The 20,632-nt window shown below is 40.4% G+C and overlaps 2 protein-coding genes across 7 annotated transcripts in view; both read left to right on the top strand.

The window, feature by feature from the left end:
• elp6 (elongator acetyltransferase complex subunit 6) lies at positions 1 to 2,594 on the top strand. The gene is made up of 7 exons (XM_004560168.3): positions 1 to 467; positions 594 to 672; positions 773 to 843; positions 1,050 to 1,174; positions 1,312 to 1,519; positions 1,613 to 1,774; positions 2,120 to 2,594. The coding sequence occupies exons 1-7, from the start codon at positions 414 to 416 to the stop codon at positions 2,243 to 2,245; spliced, it is 825 nt and encodes a 274-aa protein (XP_004560225.3). The 5' UTR covers positions 1 to 413; the 3' UTR covers positions 2,246 to 2,594.
• A 1,123-nt stretch (positions 2,595 to 3,717) lies between these two features.
• Positions 3,718 to 20,632, top strand: part of scap (SREBF chaperone) — a 35,189-nt gene continuing 18,274 nt past the window's right edge. For 2 of the 6 annotated variants that reach the window (XM_023153217.3, XM_023153216.3), the window contains exons 1-7: positions 5,474 to 6,611; positions 8,887 to 9,087; positions 13,344 to 13,464; positions 13,800 to 13,957; positions 14,449 to 14,669; positions 16,386 to 16,491; positions 17,814 to 17,986. In XM_023153217.3, coding sequence (XP_023008985.2) covers positions 6,436 to 6,611; positions 8,887 to 9,087; positions 13,344 to 13,464; positions 13,800 to 13,957; positions 14,449 to 14,669; positions 16,386 to 16,491; positions 17,814 to 17,986 — 1,156 coding nt within the window. In that variant the 5' untranslated portion in view covers positions 5,474 to 6,435. Of the gene's footprint in view, positions 3,982 to 4,348; positions 4,422 to 4,870; positions 5,422 to 5,473; positions 6,612 to 8,886; positions 9,088 to 13,343; positions 13,465 to 13,799; positions 13,958 to 14,448; positions 14,670 to 16,385; positions 16,492 to 17,813; positions 17,987 to 20,632 lie in introns of those variants that run through there. The other 4 variants (XM_076890204.1, XM_076890203.1, XM_014409472.4 and 1 more) reach the window with 4 other exon arrangements.

Here is a 20,632-nt window from a genome sequence, read left to right as displayed (position 1 = left end):
CTACCACGCTTTCCTGTTTGCTAGCCCGTAGTGGAATTTATTTTTAGTATGATCGTAAGCCAAATATTAAGATTTGCCTTAATATTTGTCTTTATTATAGCTTGAGTGTAATGTGCCAAAATAAAAAAAATTGTGAAAATGATCGAAAAGATTGTCACGGATAAAGGGTCGGAGTGAGACCTCTTCTTTGGTTTATATTTCCAGGCGTTAACAACAAGCAGAAAGCAGAGACTGTGGAGAAAAGCTTTCTAATCTTTGATTTGTTAAAAATAGAATCGTAAGCCTTTAATTTTATCCCATATATGTACAAAACAGACATGTCGGTTAATTTCTGTTAAAATCTCCTGGTGTGTGTCACTTTGAAACCGTTTAGCTTGTATTATTTACAGTTAGCTTAGCTTCCAAGGTTAGCTATGTTTACAGAGCTCAACAGCATCCTGAACGCCACTCCAGACAGCTTCACTCAGGTAAGGAATGCAGTATTTTCAGTCTCACTTTGAACACTACTTTACTTGTAGTCGTGTATTTGTAACGAGCTTAAGTGCACTGCAAGTTATCCAGCGTCATTAAGTGCCACAATGCCCATCCTACAGGGGGAATTTATTTTAGTGTCTGACAGACAGAGTGATGCCTCTTTCCTCATTCACCACTTCCTGTCTTTCTACCTGCGAGGTGAGGTGTAACTTGCCACAGTATTGTCATTTTCTAGCTGTCTGTTTAACAGCTAATGTGTTTAATCTGTTTTTTTGTTTGTTTGTTTTTTTGGTTTTAGCGCGATGCAAAGTGTGTTTTCTGGGTCTGGTGCAGTCCTTCAGTCACTACAGTGCAATCAGTCAAAGACTGGTGAGTGTTAACTAACATTTTCTGCAAGAAAACATCAAAACCACTGGCATGAAGGGCAATTTCCATCCTTCCCTTGATATCTTATTCAAGATCTAAATCTATTTAAACAAGGATCAGCAGCAGAATTAAAACGCTTTATTAGTGACACAACAGGAGTCAAATATTTTTTTAAAAACCTCTTTTTTGCGTGAAATGTGTGTTCTCAGGGTGTAAGTTTAACACAGGCAAGGGAAAAGGGTCAGCTGATTTTCCTAGAGGGCCTTAAGGAGTCGCTATCTATTTTGATTCCTCAAGAAACCACAACAGGAAGTCAAGCCATGGACTTCCTCAGGTATAACCACTGTTCTTACTCATAACTTTCATTGCATAATTGTCACGTATTTAAAAAAACAAAACATGTTAACAAAAAAAAAAAAACCTCAACTGACTTTAGGACTAGTCAGACAGCATCACCTCCTTTGTCCCCAGAGATCCTACCGTTGGCCTGCAGAGGCTGTATGAGTTTGTGCGGTCCAGTGTGAGCAGTGATGGTGGTGGGGAGGAAGGGGTGGAAGAGTGGGGTCCTCCCGTTTTGCTGGTGGATGACGTCAGTGTGCTTTTGAGTCTGGGGGTCAGCGCTGGAGCCGCGCTGGACTTCAGCCACTACTGCAGAGCCACAGTCTGCTCTCAGCTACAGGTTAGACCAAAATGCCCTTTCATTAAAAGTCCTCTCCTCAAATTAAACTCAGTGGATTCTACAAATACTCTTATAAACATGTCTGCACTGCAGGGGAACATAGTGATGCTGGTACGCTGTCATGGAGAAGAAGCGGAGGATGATGGAAGTGATGAGGGATCAGAGTGGCTCCTCAAGGGCCTGACCCACCAGTGCAGCCTCACTCTTCATGTACAGGGTCTCCCAACTGGCTACTGCAGGGACATACACGGTCAGGTATGTGTGTATGTGGATGCAAATTTTCTAATTCAGACTGAACACATCAGAGACACAGATCTGCTCATTATCCAGGTGTTTAGATTCAGTTAACAAGTCAAAATCGATTTGAGCTTTCTATGTTATAGAGTTACAAATATTTGAACAGAAAGAGGGTAAAATGATTGTTTTTGGTAACTGTGATTAACATTTTTGTAATTAAGAACATTATTACTGACTAATTTTCTGTTGATTGATTACTTTATTAATCTCATTTCAGCTGTACTTGACAAAATCCATCTAGTGTCTATTTCTTGTCCTTAAACAGTATCAAATTTAGCACAAGGTGCACTGTTGTTTTTCCAGGTGGAGGTTTGTTGGAGGAGGAGACGAGGTGATGGGCAGCACACACAGAAGAAGCTTTTTCAGTACAAGGTCCACGATAAAGGAGCCTCCTTCTTTGCTCCTGGGACATCCAGCGCCGTTCTCTAGTTATACCCTTAGACACATTTAGTCTCTTTTACGTGACAACAGAACAACCACTGTTATGTTTTCATGTTGCGCAAATAGCAAATGCTGCCAAAGTGGTTGGTGAATTGGCCATGGCTGGTCACTGCTGTCAGCAAACAGTGTCTGGATCCCAAACCTTGTGATGGAAGGACATTGTGATCCAATTCCAGACCTCTGAATCTCCAGAGGATAGAGTTATTATCATGCTGACTCGTGATGTTGTCATTATTTGGTCGATTTCAGTGGACGACTCAACAAAATACTCAGAATGCAGGATTGCTGGTGGTTTGAAAGAATCTTGTTAATGAATAAAAGTATTATTCAAAGAACAGTTTTGTGGAGCCGTGTTGCCAATGAATGTTAATATAATAAAATCTAATTCATTTTTTCTTATTTAAATGCACACATTTTACAACAACAGTTGTCTCAGGGTACATTACATTGTAAGAAAAACACAAGTAAAATATGTTTGGAGAGAAACCAAGCCTACCTCATGAGTAAGCACTTAAAAACAGAAAACTCAAATTTTACTGGAAAAATCCTCTGGCAGAAACATTCCTAGGGAGGTAATCCACCTCTGAAGGCAGACACCTGGAGATAGGTACAGGTGGGAATAGTTAACAATGATTAAAGCCCAAATGAGCCCAAAGAGTAAGAAGAAACAATCTTAATTCAATCTAATAGTGGTACTTGAATGCCTGGAGTATCCTCAGTGGTCACCTAAGTAGAGAGGGTGTCACTTGAACCCAAAATGGAAAGCTCTCCATCACATCCTAATTTTTAAAACTTGTAGTTGTGAGGAAAAGTGGTCTGTTGGGATAGTATGGAACTACGTGGTCTTCAAAATATGATGGACCTAATTAAGCGCTGTATAAGTGACGAGGATTTAACAGGGAGTCAATGAACAGAATATTAGAGAGTTATGAGCCTCCTTTGTTCATATTAGTACTCTTGATTCCTTCAGCATTTTGGATGAATTGAAAGGTCTTCAAAGATATCAGGGCACCTGATAAGAATTCTTCTGACTACTTCCTTTAGTGTTCAGCACAGCAGATCATCTGCCTCGATCTCACCCTATACCTAGAGTCCTCTCCTGCCACACAAACCCTCTGCTTGTCCTCCTTCACTACATCCATGAATCTTCTCTGTGGTCTTCCTGTTTTGCTCCCTCATCCTTGGAAGCTCCATAGTCAGTATCCCTTGTCCAATATAGCCACTATACCTTCTTCTCAAGCTTGTCCCTCTAACTCTGACTACAACCCGATCTGTCTCTCTTATGTACTTATTCCCGGCACCTTCAGCCCTGCTTTCTGTCTCTTCAGTGCAACCGTCTCTGACCCATACATAAAAGCAAGTTTCACTATAATAATAAATTACAATAATCTAGCCTAGAAGCCACAGACACGTAGACTCAAACAGGAAATTGGTTCCTAAATTTGCACAGGATGCCTAAAAAGTCGCCATCATATCCACTAGATGTCCCCACTGTAACAGCGTGCAAGTTGAGAGGTCGAAGGGGAGAGGTTTCATTGGGATATGACAGCCAGTAACTGCTGAGACGCACCGTCTATATGTTGGCGTTTAATGGGAGGCATATGCGTTAGCATTTAGTAAAATCTGGAACCGAAGGAATAGAGCGATTGCTTACCAGTTCAACCACGAGGACAACATCAACTACAACAACAGCATCATTAGGAGGGACTCTGAAATTTGTCCAGGCAAGTTGAGCTGCGCACTGCTAGCATTAGCTGTGAAACTTAGCTTCGTGTAAGTGTAAAGTACCGGAACTGTTGAATTATTTATTATGTAGGTTACTCAATGTTGCTATGAATGTAGCGTTAAAGCTGCCGTCTTCGGGCTCGAATAAGCTCATAACTTAAGTGTGGTACTTACACATGAACCCGGAGCATCTCAGAGCGCACTCTAACGACGTGCTAACACCAAGCATGCTACCTGTAGTTTTACTCTATTATGCGCCGTTGTTGGAATCAATCTGTGGTACTTTATAAGCGACAGCTGTGTTAATTGAGGTATGTTAACTGTCACAATTTGTTTCTTTTTTAAGCTTAAAGCGTGGGTCCATATTGGGACCCGGGTTTATTTACAGCTAGCAAAGCTAATTGTTTGCTAGCAGGTTTAGCCTGAGCTTCATGACATCGTAAGTTTTTACATAATACATAAAACACATTGATCTATCATTATTATAGCTGTTTGTTCAGCACTTGTTTTCTGCTCTTATGTTTAAGGCATTTTAAGTGTTATTTAATGAACCATGATGAGGTAGCTGTGGATATTGTCAGCTAGCCTTTTTTGCACATGCCATTTTAATAATAAAGCTAGATGCTCTCATATGGAATATAAACCTGTCAGGGCAAACGGTGAGATTTAACTGTTCCCTTTGAGGTTTTTAATTGCATGTAAACATAATTTATCATTGCTTCAGCTCGGTGAGTGGTGTCTTCTCGCTCAATTTGACATTTGTTGGTAGGCACTTTCTAATGTTAGTTTTTATAAATGAAATTAAGACGTGTGCATATTTAAACTGCACTTTCTGATTTTATTCATTAATCCCTGCCGGTTTCTGATTGTTGGTTTGATAATTACTGTGATTACCAGCAGGTGATATTGCAACAGGGTTGCATCATCCTTCTTGCAGTTGTTCATTGTCTTGTGATGGCTATGTCACAACCCTGGTTGCTTTAGTATACCTTAGAGCGTAAAGAAGACTTTAGCAAGTAATTTAGTATATGTCCATCAATTAACCAAGATATATTTCATTTTTAAAAACTGTATTTTGAGAGAGGTGCTTGTAAGGAAGTAGACCGCCTATTACGCACCATCTGTTATTCAAATGTGGTTACTCATTGACAGGACATTACCCTCTTTTCTCATCAGCGCTGGTTGTAAAAGTCGGCTCATCCATATTGAGCTGCTCTCTGCAATTATAGCAGGACTAATGGTCCTCAGTTATCAGAGGCGCATGCCTCAGAATTATGCAACTATGTCACTGAATTTTGATGCAATTATGCCACAAAGAACGGACACAGCTTAATGCTTGCTGGAATGTTTGTGGGTATTGGTATGGTGCTTGGATTTGCAGCAGTTTATGAGGAAATATTGTTTAAGGAATTTACATTCATGGCATGTGTTGAAAAGAGGTAAGCTTTGCGCTTCTAAATTTTATTGATAATTTGCATCTATAAACTCCGTGCACCATTTTTCTCATAGCAGCAGTCTTTTAGCTTTGTGCTTTTTGACAAAGTCTTACCTTAGTCTTAATCTGAAAGGTACACTAAAGAGGTCCACAATGATCTCCTTAACTGAATTTGCACTTGCAATGTGAAATGCTGTGTTTTGTGAGTAAATGTGCTGAGTTTTCATGTAAGATGCATACAAGCTGTTCTTTGTTAGATTATTTGTTTAGCACATACTCACAAATGCACATGGTTATTCATTCAGCTGAGACTTTTCCCTGACTTAGACAGGAAATATTATTTGTGTTATATAATATATATTGTTTTTAATGTACTACAGCCATAGTGTTTGTTAGGGAACACCATCGTCTATCTTGTGATACAGAATAGGATTTCTGAATAATTGCTGGTCACTTGCCAAAAATGGCTGAAGATAAGAGAAAGGCTACTCCTTACCAGCACTTGACCTGTGACTGGTGTTAATATATCTGCCCTAGTTGTTACGTTTTACTTGTCAAGCCTCTCTCAAATACACCATGCTTTTGAGATGGTGAATGTCTTGGCTTGCTGTAACTGGCATAATAGTACGCTGGCCGGCTTTGGCCAGAGGAGGAGGGAGATGATGGGGGATGGCTACAGGTCCTGAGCCCTGCTCGCTGAGTTTCCGATCAGCTCAATCCGGGATTAGTTCACTGACGGAGATGGTGCTGACCCTTTGCCAAATTGGGCCTTACAGCTACACCCACTTACCCTGCTGGACAAACAACTGAGAGATGGAGGCATTCATTGAAAATTTTCCCTGGCAAGATGGCCCCTGGAACCAGGACCAGGTTGAGAGCAGAAAGTCATTACTTCAAAATCTGCCTTTAACGTTTGCTGCACCTATTGTGCAAGGTTACTAGGACATTGCTGTGTTTACTGTATGGAGTATTTATAACAGCAGATCAAGAGACTCCTGAGGCAAATTCCTCCCGGGGAATGTTTCCGCTGTTCTCGGGGGGACAAGCGGAGCAATTACACAGTCTGTCTGAGTCGAGGAGGGAGCACTGTGTTAACCACAAAGCGCACGTAAAGCTAAAAAAACCCACCGTTTCTGCTTTCAGGGGACTTCAGCGGGTGCAAGCCAGAGAGATAAACTGGTCTCCCATTGGCAGGTATGCTCTTAGAACAGTCTAACTTGTCTAACAACACTGTTTGGTTAACAGTTTCATGCTGCTTATTGACATGATTTTAGAAGCTGAGGTGAGAGCGGGTGGATTAAGATACTGAACAAATCCAGCTGCTGTATGTGTGCCAGGAAACCCAGTTAAATATTTTTAATAGAGCAGTGTTTACACTGATAGGCAGCTCTGAACGTGCCGACTGAGTAAACAGGGAAACGAGAACTGCGATTGGAGGCCAATTTGGTGATTGCGTTTGTTGTTAAGTGAACCACGTTTACGTCAAAGAGTTCAGTTTTTCCACCTGAGTTGACATCCGTGTTCAAGCACAGAGTCATGTTAAGGGGGTCAGGCTGGAGAAATCAAATGTTGAATTCAGATAAGTCACATCAAACTCAGCAGTTAGTCTGGCAGTTTACATCATCCTAACATTAACATTTCTTTATTTGAACGATGGTCAATTTCCGGACGTTGTCATGATTGTGATTATTATTGTATAGAATGGAAACCAGAGATTATGATGCCAATCAGAGTTAAGAGTATGTTAACCTGTTGGTTGATCGACAAATTATCAGTGCATGGTGTCAGTTAAAAATATTTTTTTGTGTACTTGTACATATCTCTGTCGATACTCATATAATGTGTATAAAATGTGCACCTATGCCAGAGAACAATTCTTCAGTTCCTATAATATGGATGAAAGAATGTGGTCTACACAACTATCTAACTTTTAAATTTCAATCGATGGAAATAGCTAAACAAGTTTGCTGGTTTCCTTTAGCTGTTTCCTTTATACCATATGGCACATAGTATGTGTGCTGTACCATGGCTGGATAAATTGGGATCATCAAAGTTACCTAAAAGTTCAGCTACTAGAATTCATTAGCATCAATAATGAGTATACAGGACTGTTGTATTCAGAGTTTCGGGGCATCCTGTTGTATGAAAAGCATTTTGTTCTGTTTATAGCTATGGAAATATTAGGACTGGTTCAAAGGATGATTCATGTTGGAAGACTGCTAAGAAGTCCAGCAGTCAGATATGTATTCCAATTGCTTTCTCTGTCCAAAGGTCGAAAGATATTTAGGTGGTGACTAATGATTAATGACTTAATGAATTCGTCTTCTACAAATAGCTTTTCAGTACCTGTGTTGTTATTATTATTTTATTTTTTTATTTCTTTAAATAGTTAAACATTACCCTCTTCCATTTTCACCATCATATCCTCCTGTGCATTATTATCTAAATGTAACTTTACAGGAAATTTCTGAGAAACAGTTGTTTCAGGGAACGTGGAGGTTGTAATTTTCCCCAGGTGTGACCAGTAAAGCATGTATGTTTCACTGCTGTACCACAGTTGGATATTTTCCACCGTGGGGAATGTGTCCACACCTTTTGGGCTACTGAATGAGTCGTGTGTTTAAGTGCTATGCAGCATGTGACCACAGTATGAGCTGGTTTGAACGAAAAAAACCACACTGTGCCTTTAGTTAGCAGTAAGAATGGCACCACAAGATGTGTGTAACAAATTAGTTTTCCAGGACAGAGCTTCTCAGTAACAGAGCTGACCTCTGTTTCTGTGTGTTAGTCTGTGGAGATGCACTACACGATTTGGCCTGATAAGAGAGGGATGACAATATTTATAAAACTTGCCTCTGTGCTGCTATTTTGTTCCACATGTGCTTACGTCTAAACAGTGACAACTGTGCCAGTTATTTAAAAATATGAAAACTGTTGCTTTTGTAATACATCTTTATAAGATTGCATTATTTAGACTGATTGGATGCAGTGTCAGCAATCTCAATATTTAAAAGTACAATCTATTTTCTCTGGAAGGAATTTATGCTTTTCTTAGACTAAAATATTGAAGTAAAAAAAAAAAGTATTGTAATTTTGGATGTCAAATGTTATATGTCTGAAAAGGAAATATGTCTTATGTATGCAAATAATTATTTATCAGTTATAAAACAGGATTTCACTCAGTTTCACTATGTCTGATGAATCTCCATAACAAGTTTAGTCTTAAATATAAAGTCTTCCCCTTGTCCCTTCCCCTTTCTCTGAACTCTCAGATCTCATAGGAGTATATAAGACATTTTTCCCCCTAGAAAATCATTAAATGACTTAATTATTATACCAGATTCCCCTCTGGATTAAAAGTTTTAAAATGAATAATTTTATAGTCAAAATCATCCCACGAGTTTTGGCTTTAAAATGTGTGAAATTAAATATTCATTCGGTGAATCTATTGACTCGCTTGCACTCGTAGGTCCCTGGATGCCCCGCGGCGAACTGTCCTCGGCCGCCCAGTTCTTCCCAATGGCCGGGAGTTGACCAAGCCCACCAAGATGACGCTGCGCGAGCAGCTGAGAGAGAAGATTTCAGCGGCCTTCTACCGCCACGGGCTGCTGTGTGCCTCCTATCCAGTACCCATCATCCTCTTCACCTCGGCCAGCATCCTCACCTGCTGGTAGGTATTGAGTGTAATATAAGTAATTTGAGCATACAGGGAACAGTTTCAGTAATATGGATTTCTTTTTAACTTTGAAAAACTGACAAGCTGGCATTTACACCTACGTATTATACTGATGAGTTCATTGTGGAGCATCTACTCGTGTTCTTGTTCTTGTATACAACCAAGTACGTTAATGGTGAAACTGTCTGATTATGCTCCCTCTTATTCCTTATTAAGATACACCTTCCCCCTCCTCAGATTCACTTTTTACCTTCCCAGAGAGTGTGGTTGTGTTGAACAGTTGTACTGTGACCAGCTAGTTGACCACCTATGCAGGGTTCAGAAAACTGCTTTTGAAACATTGTCCAGGGCTGCCACGATTAGTCGACTAGTCACGATTACGTCGACGACTAATTTAATAGTTGACGCATCGTTTGAAGCTTTGTAAGATCCCGAAAGATGCAGGAATAAGTAGTAGGATTTTAAGAGCGTAATAACGGACTGAACGGGGCAAGGCTCACTAGAGCTGGTGAGAACACCGGACTCCCGGCAAATCATTTTCAAACCCACCGCCGTCTTTCGCTACTCAGGTTAAACATGATATAAAAGTCACTTAGGTAACTTAAAATGTGATTCCTTTTTTTTTTTTTTTTAGTATTTTATTTGTTCCTCAGTAAATCAGTTTGGCTGAGATTAAAGTTATAGTTTTTACACAGCTTAATAAACGTCAAGCAGACAACTGATTATCAGAAGTGTGAGATGCTCGAGAATATACTCCGGTGTCCTGTTATATTTTAGATAGCAAGGAGCAGACGGCTGAGTTTATTAAACTCCACCGAAACACTGCAATCTGCATCTTTATTTTTAGTTAGCACATACCTTAAACACTTAAAGCTGTAAGCTAATGATAGTTATATAAGAGCAGATGCATGCTGGTGCAATAAGCTGTACGTTTTACGTCCAATGGATGCGCGATCTGATTCGTTGACTTATCGCAAAAATAATCGGTGACTAGTCGACTATCAAAATAATCGTTTGTGGCAGCCCTAGTCCAGTCAAAATCTACTAAACAGTACAGCAGACTGTTTTGCAAGAACCTGTGGACATGATGACCTCCTTTTAGTACCAATTCTGTTAAAAGATGAGAGGAAATCTTGTCATCCACTTTACAGAAACAGACAGATGGAGAAAGTGACTTCAGAGGGGAAAACTCAGTTGGCCAGTTCAGCTCAGTTTAACTGGCCATCTGTACACACACAACAGCCTCCTGCTGACATGATGACACAAACATTCACTGAACTCACGCACATATCTCCTCTTGCTAAATCACTCCTCAAAAGAGAGGACATGGGTCAGAGTTTGACAGGCTTTGTAAGTAAAGGCATTGTAAAACAATCAGAAACGCACACATGCCCCTGCAGCGTGCTGTCCTTGCTGCAACTTACAGCAGGGGTGCTGACCAAATGGGCGACTGACTACCACCCGGGGTAAAATGAAAGAAAAGAGCTGGACAACGGGGATGTTAAGGCAGGGCTAGAGCAGAGGGCTGTGAGAAAGTGGCCCTGTGAGAATGGGATGCCTGTCCCTCCATCTGCTTGTCAGGAGGGGGGCTGGCTCGGCACAAAAGAGGCCTTTGTGGAGGTACAGTGACCTAGGAGAGTGGAGGAGGCATGAGGGAGAGGGAGGTGAGGCACAGCGAAAAGCAGGCAGAGGTTTCCATCGAAAAGACAAGAATTGATATTTGTATTAGAGTACAATATGTTCATATAAGCTGTCTGGATACAAAGGTACCAGTGACCCAATTGATCCTTCATCAGCTGCTGAGATTTCTGAACCTCTGTCAGACCACTTTTCCTTTTCCAGCTAAAGATGTACATCATCAAAAATTAAAACGTAACTTTATTTATACTGCTAAACTGGGGTACAGCTCAACTGCTGAAGGCTGTATTGTGTCTTTTTTTTTTTTTTTTTATAGAAAAAAGAAAAAAAGTGTGGTGGTGATGTTTGGGGAGCACTTAATTTTCTCCAGGCTTGACCTCATTAGGAGAGAGCCCATTTTTATTAGATGAATTCTTACTTTGTTTTATCCTCAGCGGCCTTGACGACAGCCATGTGGGCAGCACAGCTACAGCTTAGTTTAATTAAAAGTGAACAATTTGTCAGCAGCTGCTTTTGATAATTAAATCATGATTTATTTTTAATATAAATATTTAATTTCTTTTACATTCTCTCATGTGAGAATTTGATGCATTTCTTTGACATTAAAACTATTTTGACTTTTGGACTATTTATCAACTACAACACGACCTTAGATTAAGGTTATGCTAACAAATAGAGGTGTATCAGTGTTTTTCTTGTTTTTGACAAAATCAACAAATTCAGAAAGTCAGCATTGCGTTTAGGGCTGCCACAAACGATTATTTTGATAGTCGACTAGTCACCGATTATTTATGCGATTAGTCGACTAATCAGATCATCATCCACTGGACGTAAAACTACAGCTTATTGCACCAGCAGCATATGCTCTTATATAACTATCATTAGCTTACAGCTTTAAGCTTTTAAGGTGCTAACTAAAAATAAAGACAAGATGATAGTTTATTCAATTTTAATGAAATTTGCAGATTGTTTCGGTGAAGTTTAATAAACTCCTTGCTATCTAAAATATAACAGGACAACGGAGTATATTCTCCAGCATCTCACACTTCTGATAATCAGCTGTCTGCTTGACGTTTATTCAGCTGTGTAAAAACTATAACTTTAATCTCAGACAAACCGATTTACTCAGGAACAAATAAAATACTAAAAAAAAAAAAAAAAAAAGCCAAACAACAACATTTTTAAGTTATCTAAGTGACTCATATATATTTAACCTGAGTAGCGAAAGACGGCGGTGGGTTTGAAAACAATTTGCTGGGAGTCCGGTGTTCTCACCGCGCTAGTGACCTAGCCCCCGGCTAGCTATCGAGCTAGTGGGTAACAGACGTCTCCGAAAACGTCGGAGCGCTTTTGAAAATATGTGGTGTCCTGATAAACTGAGCCGATATTTGAGGTTTACACAGCTACATTCTCGGCTGAAAATATGTTAAACGTTTATTTTGTGACCCAGAAAGAATAATAAGAGTAATATTAAAACTAACTAGCTGCCGCCATTGTTGGAAACTGAGCTGGGCCGCGCTATGAATTCTGGGACACAGCTGCTTCTTCTTCTTCTTCTTCTTCGGGGTTTAACGGCAGCTGGCATCCTTGTACATGCAGTGCTGCCATCTTCTGTTTCAGTCCGTTATTACACTCTTAAATCCTGCTACTTATTCCTGCGTCTTTTGGGATCTTACAAAGCTTCAAACGACGCGTCGACTATTAAATCAGTCGTCGACGATTTTGATAGTCGACGTAATCGTGACTAGTCGACAAATCGTGGCAGCCCTAATTGCGTTAATTGAGAATAAAATTAGTTGTTAGTTGTAGCCTGAGTGGGAAGCTTGAGGTGCTCTGCTAAAATCCCTATTATAAAGCTGATGAAGGCACATTTGATTACTTTTGGCTGAATTTGACATAATTTAGGCATAAGAAAAAAATAAAAATGTAGTTTGTGGGGTTTTTTTTGTTTGTTTTTTTTAAAGAAGGAATTGACTTCCTTTGATAATTTTGTGATGACTTTTTTTCCATTTTAAGTAAGCACCAAGACAGTGGGCATACATCCAAAACACTTCAGAGAGTCTTTTAAAAGCTTTATTCCATCCACCTCTGTTGCCACCACCAGCTCAGTCTTTCAGGTATTTTTCAGGGTTGCTCAACACTATCATTTCAAACTGAACGTGCTTCCTCTACATATAGACACATGCAGAGAAGGAATGAAAGAAGGGAGTGGTTTGGTTCTCAGATGAAGTTTGTTTTCTTGAAGACCTGCCCATTTCCAGGAGAACTAGGGAGCGGGTCTCTCTGGGTTGCGCATGAAACTTAATCTGGCAGGAAAAGCCAGAGGTGCTGGTTTCATCTACTCAGAAGTGTTGCAACATGCATCACAGGGAAGCACTCACCGTTATCGTGGTGGCTTCATTGGTCCGTAGTGTTTAGCTGTCTGCTGCTTTCTTTGAAAGCATGCATGTGGGTTTGCGTTACAGTGAGAATGTCTTTTCCATTTATTAATGAATGAACAAAAGGATGTAGATGCATAAATATAAGTTGAACTAAATTCCCTTGTTCCTATTGTTTGACATGTGAACCCCACCCCCACCCCCCACCCCACCCCCACATTCTCTTCCTGCTAGCTATCCGTTATTGAGGCTCCCCCTGCCTGGGACGGGTCCTGTGGAGTTCACCACAGGGCTGCGAGACTACAGCGTTCCTTTCCATGAGCCTCAGGGTGACTTTGGAGAGCGCCCTGACTGGGTAGGAGAAAAAAACATGAAATCCATAAGATTTGTTTTATTTCCTTGGGATGTGTTTAAGCTTTGGCATTCAAACCTGAAATACATTTTAATCTTAGGCTTGAATATTCAAAAATGATGGCTGGGCAAAGCTGGAGGCTCATAAATAGTAAAACAGTGGCTCACACGATTTGTCAACACTAGTTTTAATTTGCTGTAACAAGGGGAATAAGAAACAAAGAATACGTTTTTAGTTAATATTAAATACTAATATTAAAATCAGTCAGCAGTAGTAGCTGGTTCATTGTACTTAATCACAATCTGTTTCTTAATAAGTTGCCTACATGTTTTCCCTAGTACCGGGGTCCTCCGGTCGCCTACATCCAGCAGGTGTTGGTGAAGGCAGCAGTGTCTCCATGGGACAACAGCCTGGTGCCGGTGGATGTCTTTCGGTCGCCTCTTGGTCGAGTCTTCAATCTGCTGGAAGAGATCCGCAACCATGTTCACTCCGACAGGTAAGCTTGGGTGCACTGATATGTGACGGTGGTAAATTTGCAGTAACACAATGGAAAAAATACTACATTATGAAGTGTAGTCTAAGTATAAGGAAAGACTAGAGCAGAGGGCTGTGGAAAGAAAGCTGTGAACCAAAAGCTTCTTTGAGTTTAGTCCAAGGGGGGGGGGGAGATAAACATCAATGACCTTGAGTTATTGATCTGTTGTAAACTACAAAGTTTATGGTTTGTTCTGTTTGACTAATCTACTGTATCAATGATAGTTCCCAGAACAGTTTGCTTTGCTTTTGTGCTTCTGGTTTCAATTAAATACTTGTTTAACTATTTTTACATTAACGATTTATTGCTGTTCAATACTTTATTAGTTTATTTAAATCTCATTTATTCCAGGAGCATTTGGTATCCGTGAGCTGTACTGCATTGATTTCCTCGTCTTCTGTCACACCTCCTCTTCTCTTGTCTTTACCGCTGTCTCGTTCTTGTCTTGTCAGCTCCGGCATTCGCAGTCTGGAGTCTTTGTGTCTCCAGGTGACAGATCTGTTTCCAGGGTTACGGCGGATGCAGTCGGTGCTGCCAGAGCATGGCTGCCTTCTTGTTTCTCCTGGCAACTACTGGCAGAACCAACGGGAGCTGTTTGACTCGGACCCCGACCCCCTCAAGACCATCCAGAAACATGAACCGAAAGGCTTGCACACCTCAGCGACATTGCGAGGTAGTAATTTGGAAAGCTCTGATTCAGTAGTGGCCTCCCCTCGTGTGTGTGCAGTAGGTTCTGTGTACAGTATTGCTAACAAACCATTCCCTTGACAGACCTTTGATCAACAAGCGAGTACATAAATATAACTCAGTTTGGTCTGCTACCATATTCTACTCAGAAAAAGCCCTTGGACATTTTTCTTTTTGAGGTTCTACTCACATTCTAATAATTGTTACTGTAACCAACTGTGTGACTTGTGTGATCACTGCGTACCCTGCCAAGGAGTGGTTAAGTGAATGTGTTCAGACAAAGTCTCTGTCACCGTCCACAGAGCATGTGGTGTCATCCTGAAGCGTGCCCAAGATTAGAGCTTCAGTGCTTCCTTAACTGGTCCTTGTGAAAATCGATGTATTAAGTAATTAACAAATCGTAATACAATAGGACATTGTCATTGTGTCCGAAATGTTCTCACGCCTGTCAGTAGGTGTGGGAGCATTTTTTTTATTTTGACAAAATCTGAAAGCTCCAGTCTGGCCTGTGTTATTGCTTTTTGCCATGCAATGATCCATGAGATGACTAATTCATTCTGAACTACAGGCATTTTTAAATAGTCTGTCAGAAACTGACATTGGTGGTCACCATATTGAGTACCTCGTGCCTGTTGTATAGTCTGTTAAAGTGCAGGGGAAAAGAATGTGTTATACTCTGACTGCCTTGTTGAAAGTAGTCTGCCATCATTCAGCATGAGTAATTGTCGGTAGTAGTGAGCAGGGGATTAGTTGTATCAGCCAACTAAGAGGCTTTCGTATTGACAGAGAACAAGCAGTTTCATTCCTTGGGAACTTATTGAATTCTTTTAAAATGCTACCCACTGACATAGTGAACCAAGTTTCCCCTTCAGCATTTTGCCACATCTGCCACTTCAAGAGATATTAAAGATATAGTCAGGGACAGCTTGGCTGTCAGATAAAGTTAGACTGATATGCTTGTTCACACTGAGCTGACTCGAGGCTTGTCAGCCTGGTTACATTGGGGATTATATTTCAGCTGCTCTTGCAGGGCAGGGGAGCCCCAAACTCCACCAGGTACCCAGTGTAAAATATATAACTATGAGAGATGGCAGTCAGTGAGGATGAATGTATTTTGAGGTCATTTTGTGAACGTATGGATGGATCTGAGTTTAGTGATTGTGTTCCAGGCTTGCATTCTAATGGCTTAGTTTTTAGTTTTATAGCAGTTGCCATTTTGGTTCCTGAACTTATTTACTCCTTTATAACTTCACCCTCATGTCTGAGACCAGAGCTGATGGATTGATTTGCTTTTCGAGTGAGCTTCAAGTTGTCGTTTAACTTCATTATTGAAACCAGGATGTTGTCACTTAGGGTTTTGGGGGGGTTTTTGTTTTTGTTTTTTTCCCTGCTTTCACGTGTGCTCCTGATCACTAAGATGTTTCCTTGTGTTGTGACTAAGATCAAAAGAACTTGGTGACAACAGCAGATTCCCACAAAGCTTTCTAAGCCTAAAACTGCTCTAAAACTTCTCTTTTCTTTTCATTCTCATAAAGAAGTGGTAACTGTATCTGTTCTGACACAGACCTAAGGGCTTTGAGAATGTTTGGCTGGTGACTAATAAATAACCAGTGGTCAACCTAAAGTGATCTGTAAAAAGATGGTCTGTTACTAGAATATGAAGAGTCTATTTACATGAAGATGTTTACTGTGTGTGTTTTAGACTTGCTGTTCGGGGTTCCTGTGAAGTACTCGGGGGTCAGTCACTACAACAGGAAGAGGGTGGTGACCTACACAATCACTGTAGTTCTATCCAGTTATGATGCAAGGTGAGTTACAAAGGCAATAGAACAGTAAACTAAAAGCCAGTTCTATTTAAATTTAGTTTTAAGGGATGTCACTGGAAAATTTAGTTTTTTGTTTTTTTTTCTCGTTTCTTATTTTTGTCATCTCTAACTCTGTGACTCTTGGACGGTAATGCTGCTTTAGAAAAAGCTTAAGACACAAAATACACACTTCCTTAAACTTTAAACTAATAGTTAAAATCGGTAAACAGAAATAAAAAATAATAATTACAAACTACACTTAACTCATTCACTGCCAGCCATTTTCAAATCAGGTAACTCCCCACTGCCAGGGTTTTTGAGCATTTCCACTCATTTTTGAAGAGCCACAGAAAACTGTGTGTTATGATCATATAAACGCTGAACCTACCAAAATGAAGAACAGACTCTCTTCTTTCATCCAAAAAAAAAAGCTTGTTTCTACCATTTTCCATTCTTTAGTAATCAGCTGTAGAAGAGAGGGGGGTTCCACCAAAAATGCCTGTTTTGACCAAAAAAAGGGAGAAAACGAGCTTTTTGTGAAAAATACATTTCAAGCAGAAAAGTGCCTTTGACACTAATATTTCTTGCTTTGTGACACCTCTAACATATAAAATAGTTTTCCACTTCTATAAAACAGAAATAACACTGAGAAAGGTTATGTTTTATCAAAACAATTTATTTACAAATATATAAAAAAATAAGATTCACTGACAAGCTGCCCGAGGTAGTATTCTGGCCCCTCCCATTGAAAAACGTAATTGACGTCTGTAGACGTCAATGGCAGTCAACGTAAGTTTTTCAATTGACGTCTATAGACGTCAATGGCAGTGAATGAGTTAAGAAATATATATTTTACTAATGGAACTAAATTGGAAAAGTTTCAATCTTTTGTAGTTTACTAAAATTTTCAGAGAAGAAGCTTGAGGAGCGTGAGCCTGGGATGTTTCCATGACTTTGAGTCAAGTGTCTTTTGGAAAGTGTTTTCTGTTGTATCGTCTGTCTGTTCTGGGCTTGCCCACGGTCAAACTATGTTTCTATGCATTAAAAACTAAACTAAAAGAACAAACCAACTCTGGAAACTAACTGAAACTGAGATCTACAAACTAACTCTGGAGCCTGAACAGAGTAGGAGTCTGTGACTTAGGTTTTGCATTTTATTGTATTTCACTTTTTCAATAGAACGGCATAAATAGTCAGAACTGTCTTCTCCTTGGATTAATGGCATCTGTCCCTCAAGGCAAAGTGTCTGTTTCTCAAAATTAAAAATGGAGTGATGAAGTTTGTTACTCCATGTGACGATGATTAATTGTTATTTGTGTGTCCAGGTTCCTAGGCAGCCTACGGGCCCGGCTGAAGCAGCTTCACCCATCCGCCAACTGCACCCTCAGAGATGACCACATGGTTCACGTCCACTTCAAGGAGGAGATCGGCATTGCTGAACTCATCCCGCTCGTCACCACATACATCATTCTTTTTGCCTACATCTACTTCTCTACACGTTAGTCCAACTCCCTTTAAATCTGCTTTGTACTCGGTGCATGTTCAAACATCTCGACTCCCCCCACCACTACCACTTGTTTGCACACCTCACCATAGTTAAAACAGAAAAGTGCCAGAGAATGAGGGCAAAACGTGCTGTGCCCTTTTGTGTGCACAAGTGTTTGGGTGCCAAGGTTGTCCCTGTCTGCTGCAGGGATAATCCTCACATGGGAACATTGCACACCGCGGTAAGAATGCAGCCACCAAACCATCGGCAGCTTGCCAGCACAAACATTAGCTCAGGGAACAAACACACACACTCGTGCACACAGACACACACACCGTCCAAGTACTCAAATGAATTTTCACCTGCAAGGTGGTTAAATTACTCACATTTGGCTCCTGATATGCACTTGTAATTGCAGTATAATAATTTAGATAATTATTCAATGAGACTACCGTATTTCCCGGACTACAAAGCGCACCTGAATATTAGCCACACAAGCTAAAATCAGGGGAAAATCCTGTTTTGTACATGCATTAGCCGCACCTGACCAAAAGCCGCAGGTGTTTCAATGTTGACTTATCATATGTAAGAGAATGTGCACAAAGGAATTGTCAGGAAAGAGATGGCTGTTTGGAGACACACCCCTTTTATTAATATTTTGAAAAACAAGTTATGGGTACATATTTGCACATGTAGTACATAACAGTAACCTACAGCACACCAGAAAAATAGATTCGGACTACCTTTTAGGCTCAGGTGCAGTGACACAGCTTTAACAAGAAGAAAAGTCAGTCATTCACCACCATCTTTCTCTTCTTCCTGCGCACTAAAACCACCAAAGTCCTCTTCTCCAGTGTCGGATACAAACAGGCTCAGGATGGCTTCGTCATCCACTCTCAGCTTCTCTCCTTCGTTGTCAGTGTCAGAGTCGAACACCCTCAGAAGGGCCGTGGCGGTGTCCTCCTCTCCATCATGCAGCAGTCCAGCCCTTCAAAATCCGTTGGTGATCGTGGATGTTTTCACACTTTTCCACGCTGTCAGATTCCACCGGTGGAGTTGGGCATAACTTGCTTTTCGCAAGTTTATCGCTGCTCATCATCCACGCCTCCCGCTGAACGCGTAGCGCTACTTTGAAGTTTGTTTTTCGCGCTACTTCGTACGGCACTACGTTGCCTGGCGGACGGACATGTGACTAACATACCACTCTTGAACCCCGATCCTTCCGCCAGGCAACGTAGTGCCGTACAACAGCGGAACAAACAAAACAAATCGTCTTACGATATGACAAAAATCACGGACAATCCATAGAAAAGCCGCACCTGACTAAAAGCCGCAGGGTTCAAAGCTTGTGCAAAAAGTAGCGGCTTATAGCCCGACAATTACGGTAATGTTTCTTAATGAACCCAAAAGAGAGCCATAATATTCTATAATAATACCGGAACACCTTGTGATCACAGAAAACATGAGGTAAACACAAGTGTAAGGTTTTATTTTGATGTCAGTATCTCCAAAGCTTCAGAGAAATACCTTGATGTTTGTTGTTAGCACATCTTTCCTGCTCTTGGCACGTTCATGCTGTTTTGAATTCTCAGTAACACAATATTTGTTGTTAAACAGTGAAACAAGCAAGAAATCACACACACACACACACAAAACCCATTACAATCAATGCAAACACAATTTTTCACTTTGCTAGTAAAATGCTGATATCCTCTGAAAATGTAACCATTCAGAGATGTTGAATAAATGGCTGTGCTGTCATTTTGACCACCAGAGAAATATTTAGCATGTCGCTTTTCTATGATTCAGATTTTTAGCATTTTTCATAGGGGTTTTTTGTTTTGTTTTTTTTGTTTTGTTTTAGCATAGTAACCAACATTGCCTGACTTTTATGCCAACTGAAAAGTGAAGAAACTTTGATTACACGTCAGAGCAGACTGGGCTGCTAGTGTCTCAGACAGTGAAGTGGTGCTGCGCAAAGTACAGTTTAAGGAAAAATTCTTCATGAAATTCACATTAAACAGTAAAAAGAAGGGAATTTTATTTGGGACGTGTGATATGAAACGGGGTCTGTGCAGCATTAGACAGTGGAAAGAATGTGTGAGAAAGATGAAGCACACAGTCTTTATTTCTGTTCTCCTGAGGTTCGAGGAAAGCTGAGAGGTCAGAAGGGTCCACGATGTTTCTTTGCTCCGATAATAAAACGGAGCTTTCTTTCTTATGTTGAGTCTGTTTAAGTTTCATTCTTATTTTTGATACATCGGGGTCAGAAAGTTCAGTTATTTGTCTCACCATTGTTTTGCTATCTGTTCCCTTCTGAGAAAGACCTCTCCTTCCAGTCTGGAAAATCAGAGTGTACACTTGAGGCTGCCTTGGAAAACTGTAATTGAACAAACATCTGTTACAACAATATGCAGCTGCTGTTTTATTTTACAGTGTAGTCATTTTCAGAATTGTCATTTCAAAGAAAACCTGCAAGTTTGAGAAATGGATAGCCTGTACAGTTTCATTTCATAACCCCTGCATATTTTATCAGCAAGCCTAGTGTTCAGTGTCATCACCTGCCATCTAGAAATGTAATTTTGGAAATGCTTAAACGCCTTCTCTACATGATCACCATCATTTGATTTAAGACAAGGTCTGGCTGAGGATTTGAAT

The sequence above is a fragment of the Maylandia zebra genome, linkage group LG11, assembly GCF_041146795.1.
Source record: "Maylandia zebra isolate NMK-2024a linkage group LG11, Mzebra_GT3a, whole genome shotgun sequence".
Taxonomy (NCBI): Eukaryota; Metazoa; Chordata; class Actinopteri; order Cichliformes; family Cichlidae; genus Maylandia; species Maylandia zebra.
The sequence above is the reverse complement of the archived record's forward strand: the minus strand, read 5'-3'. Positions and strand labels throughout refer to the sequence as shown.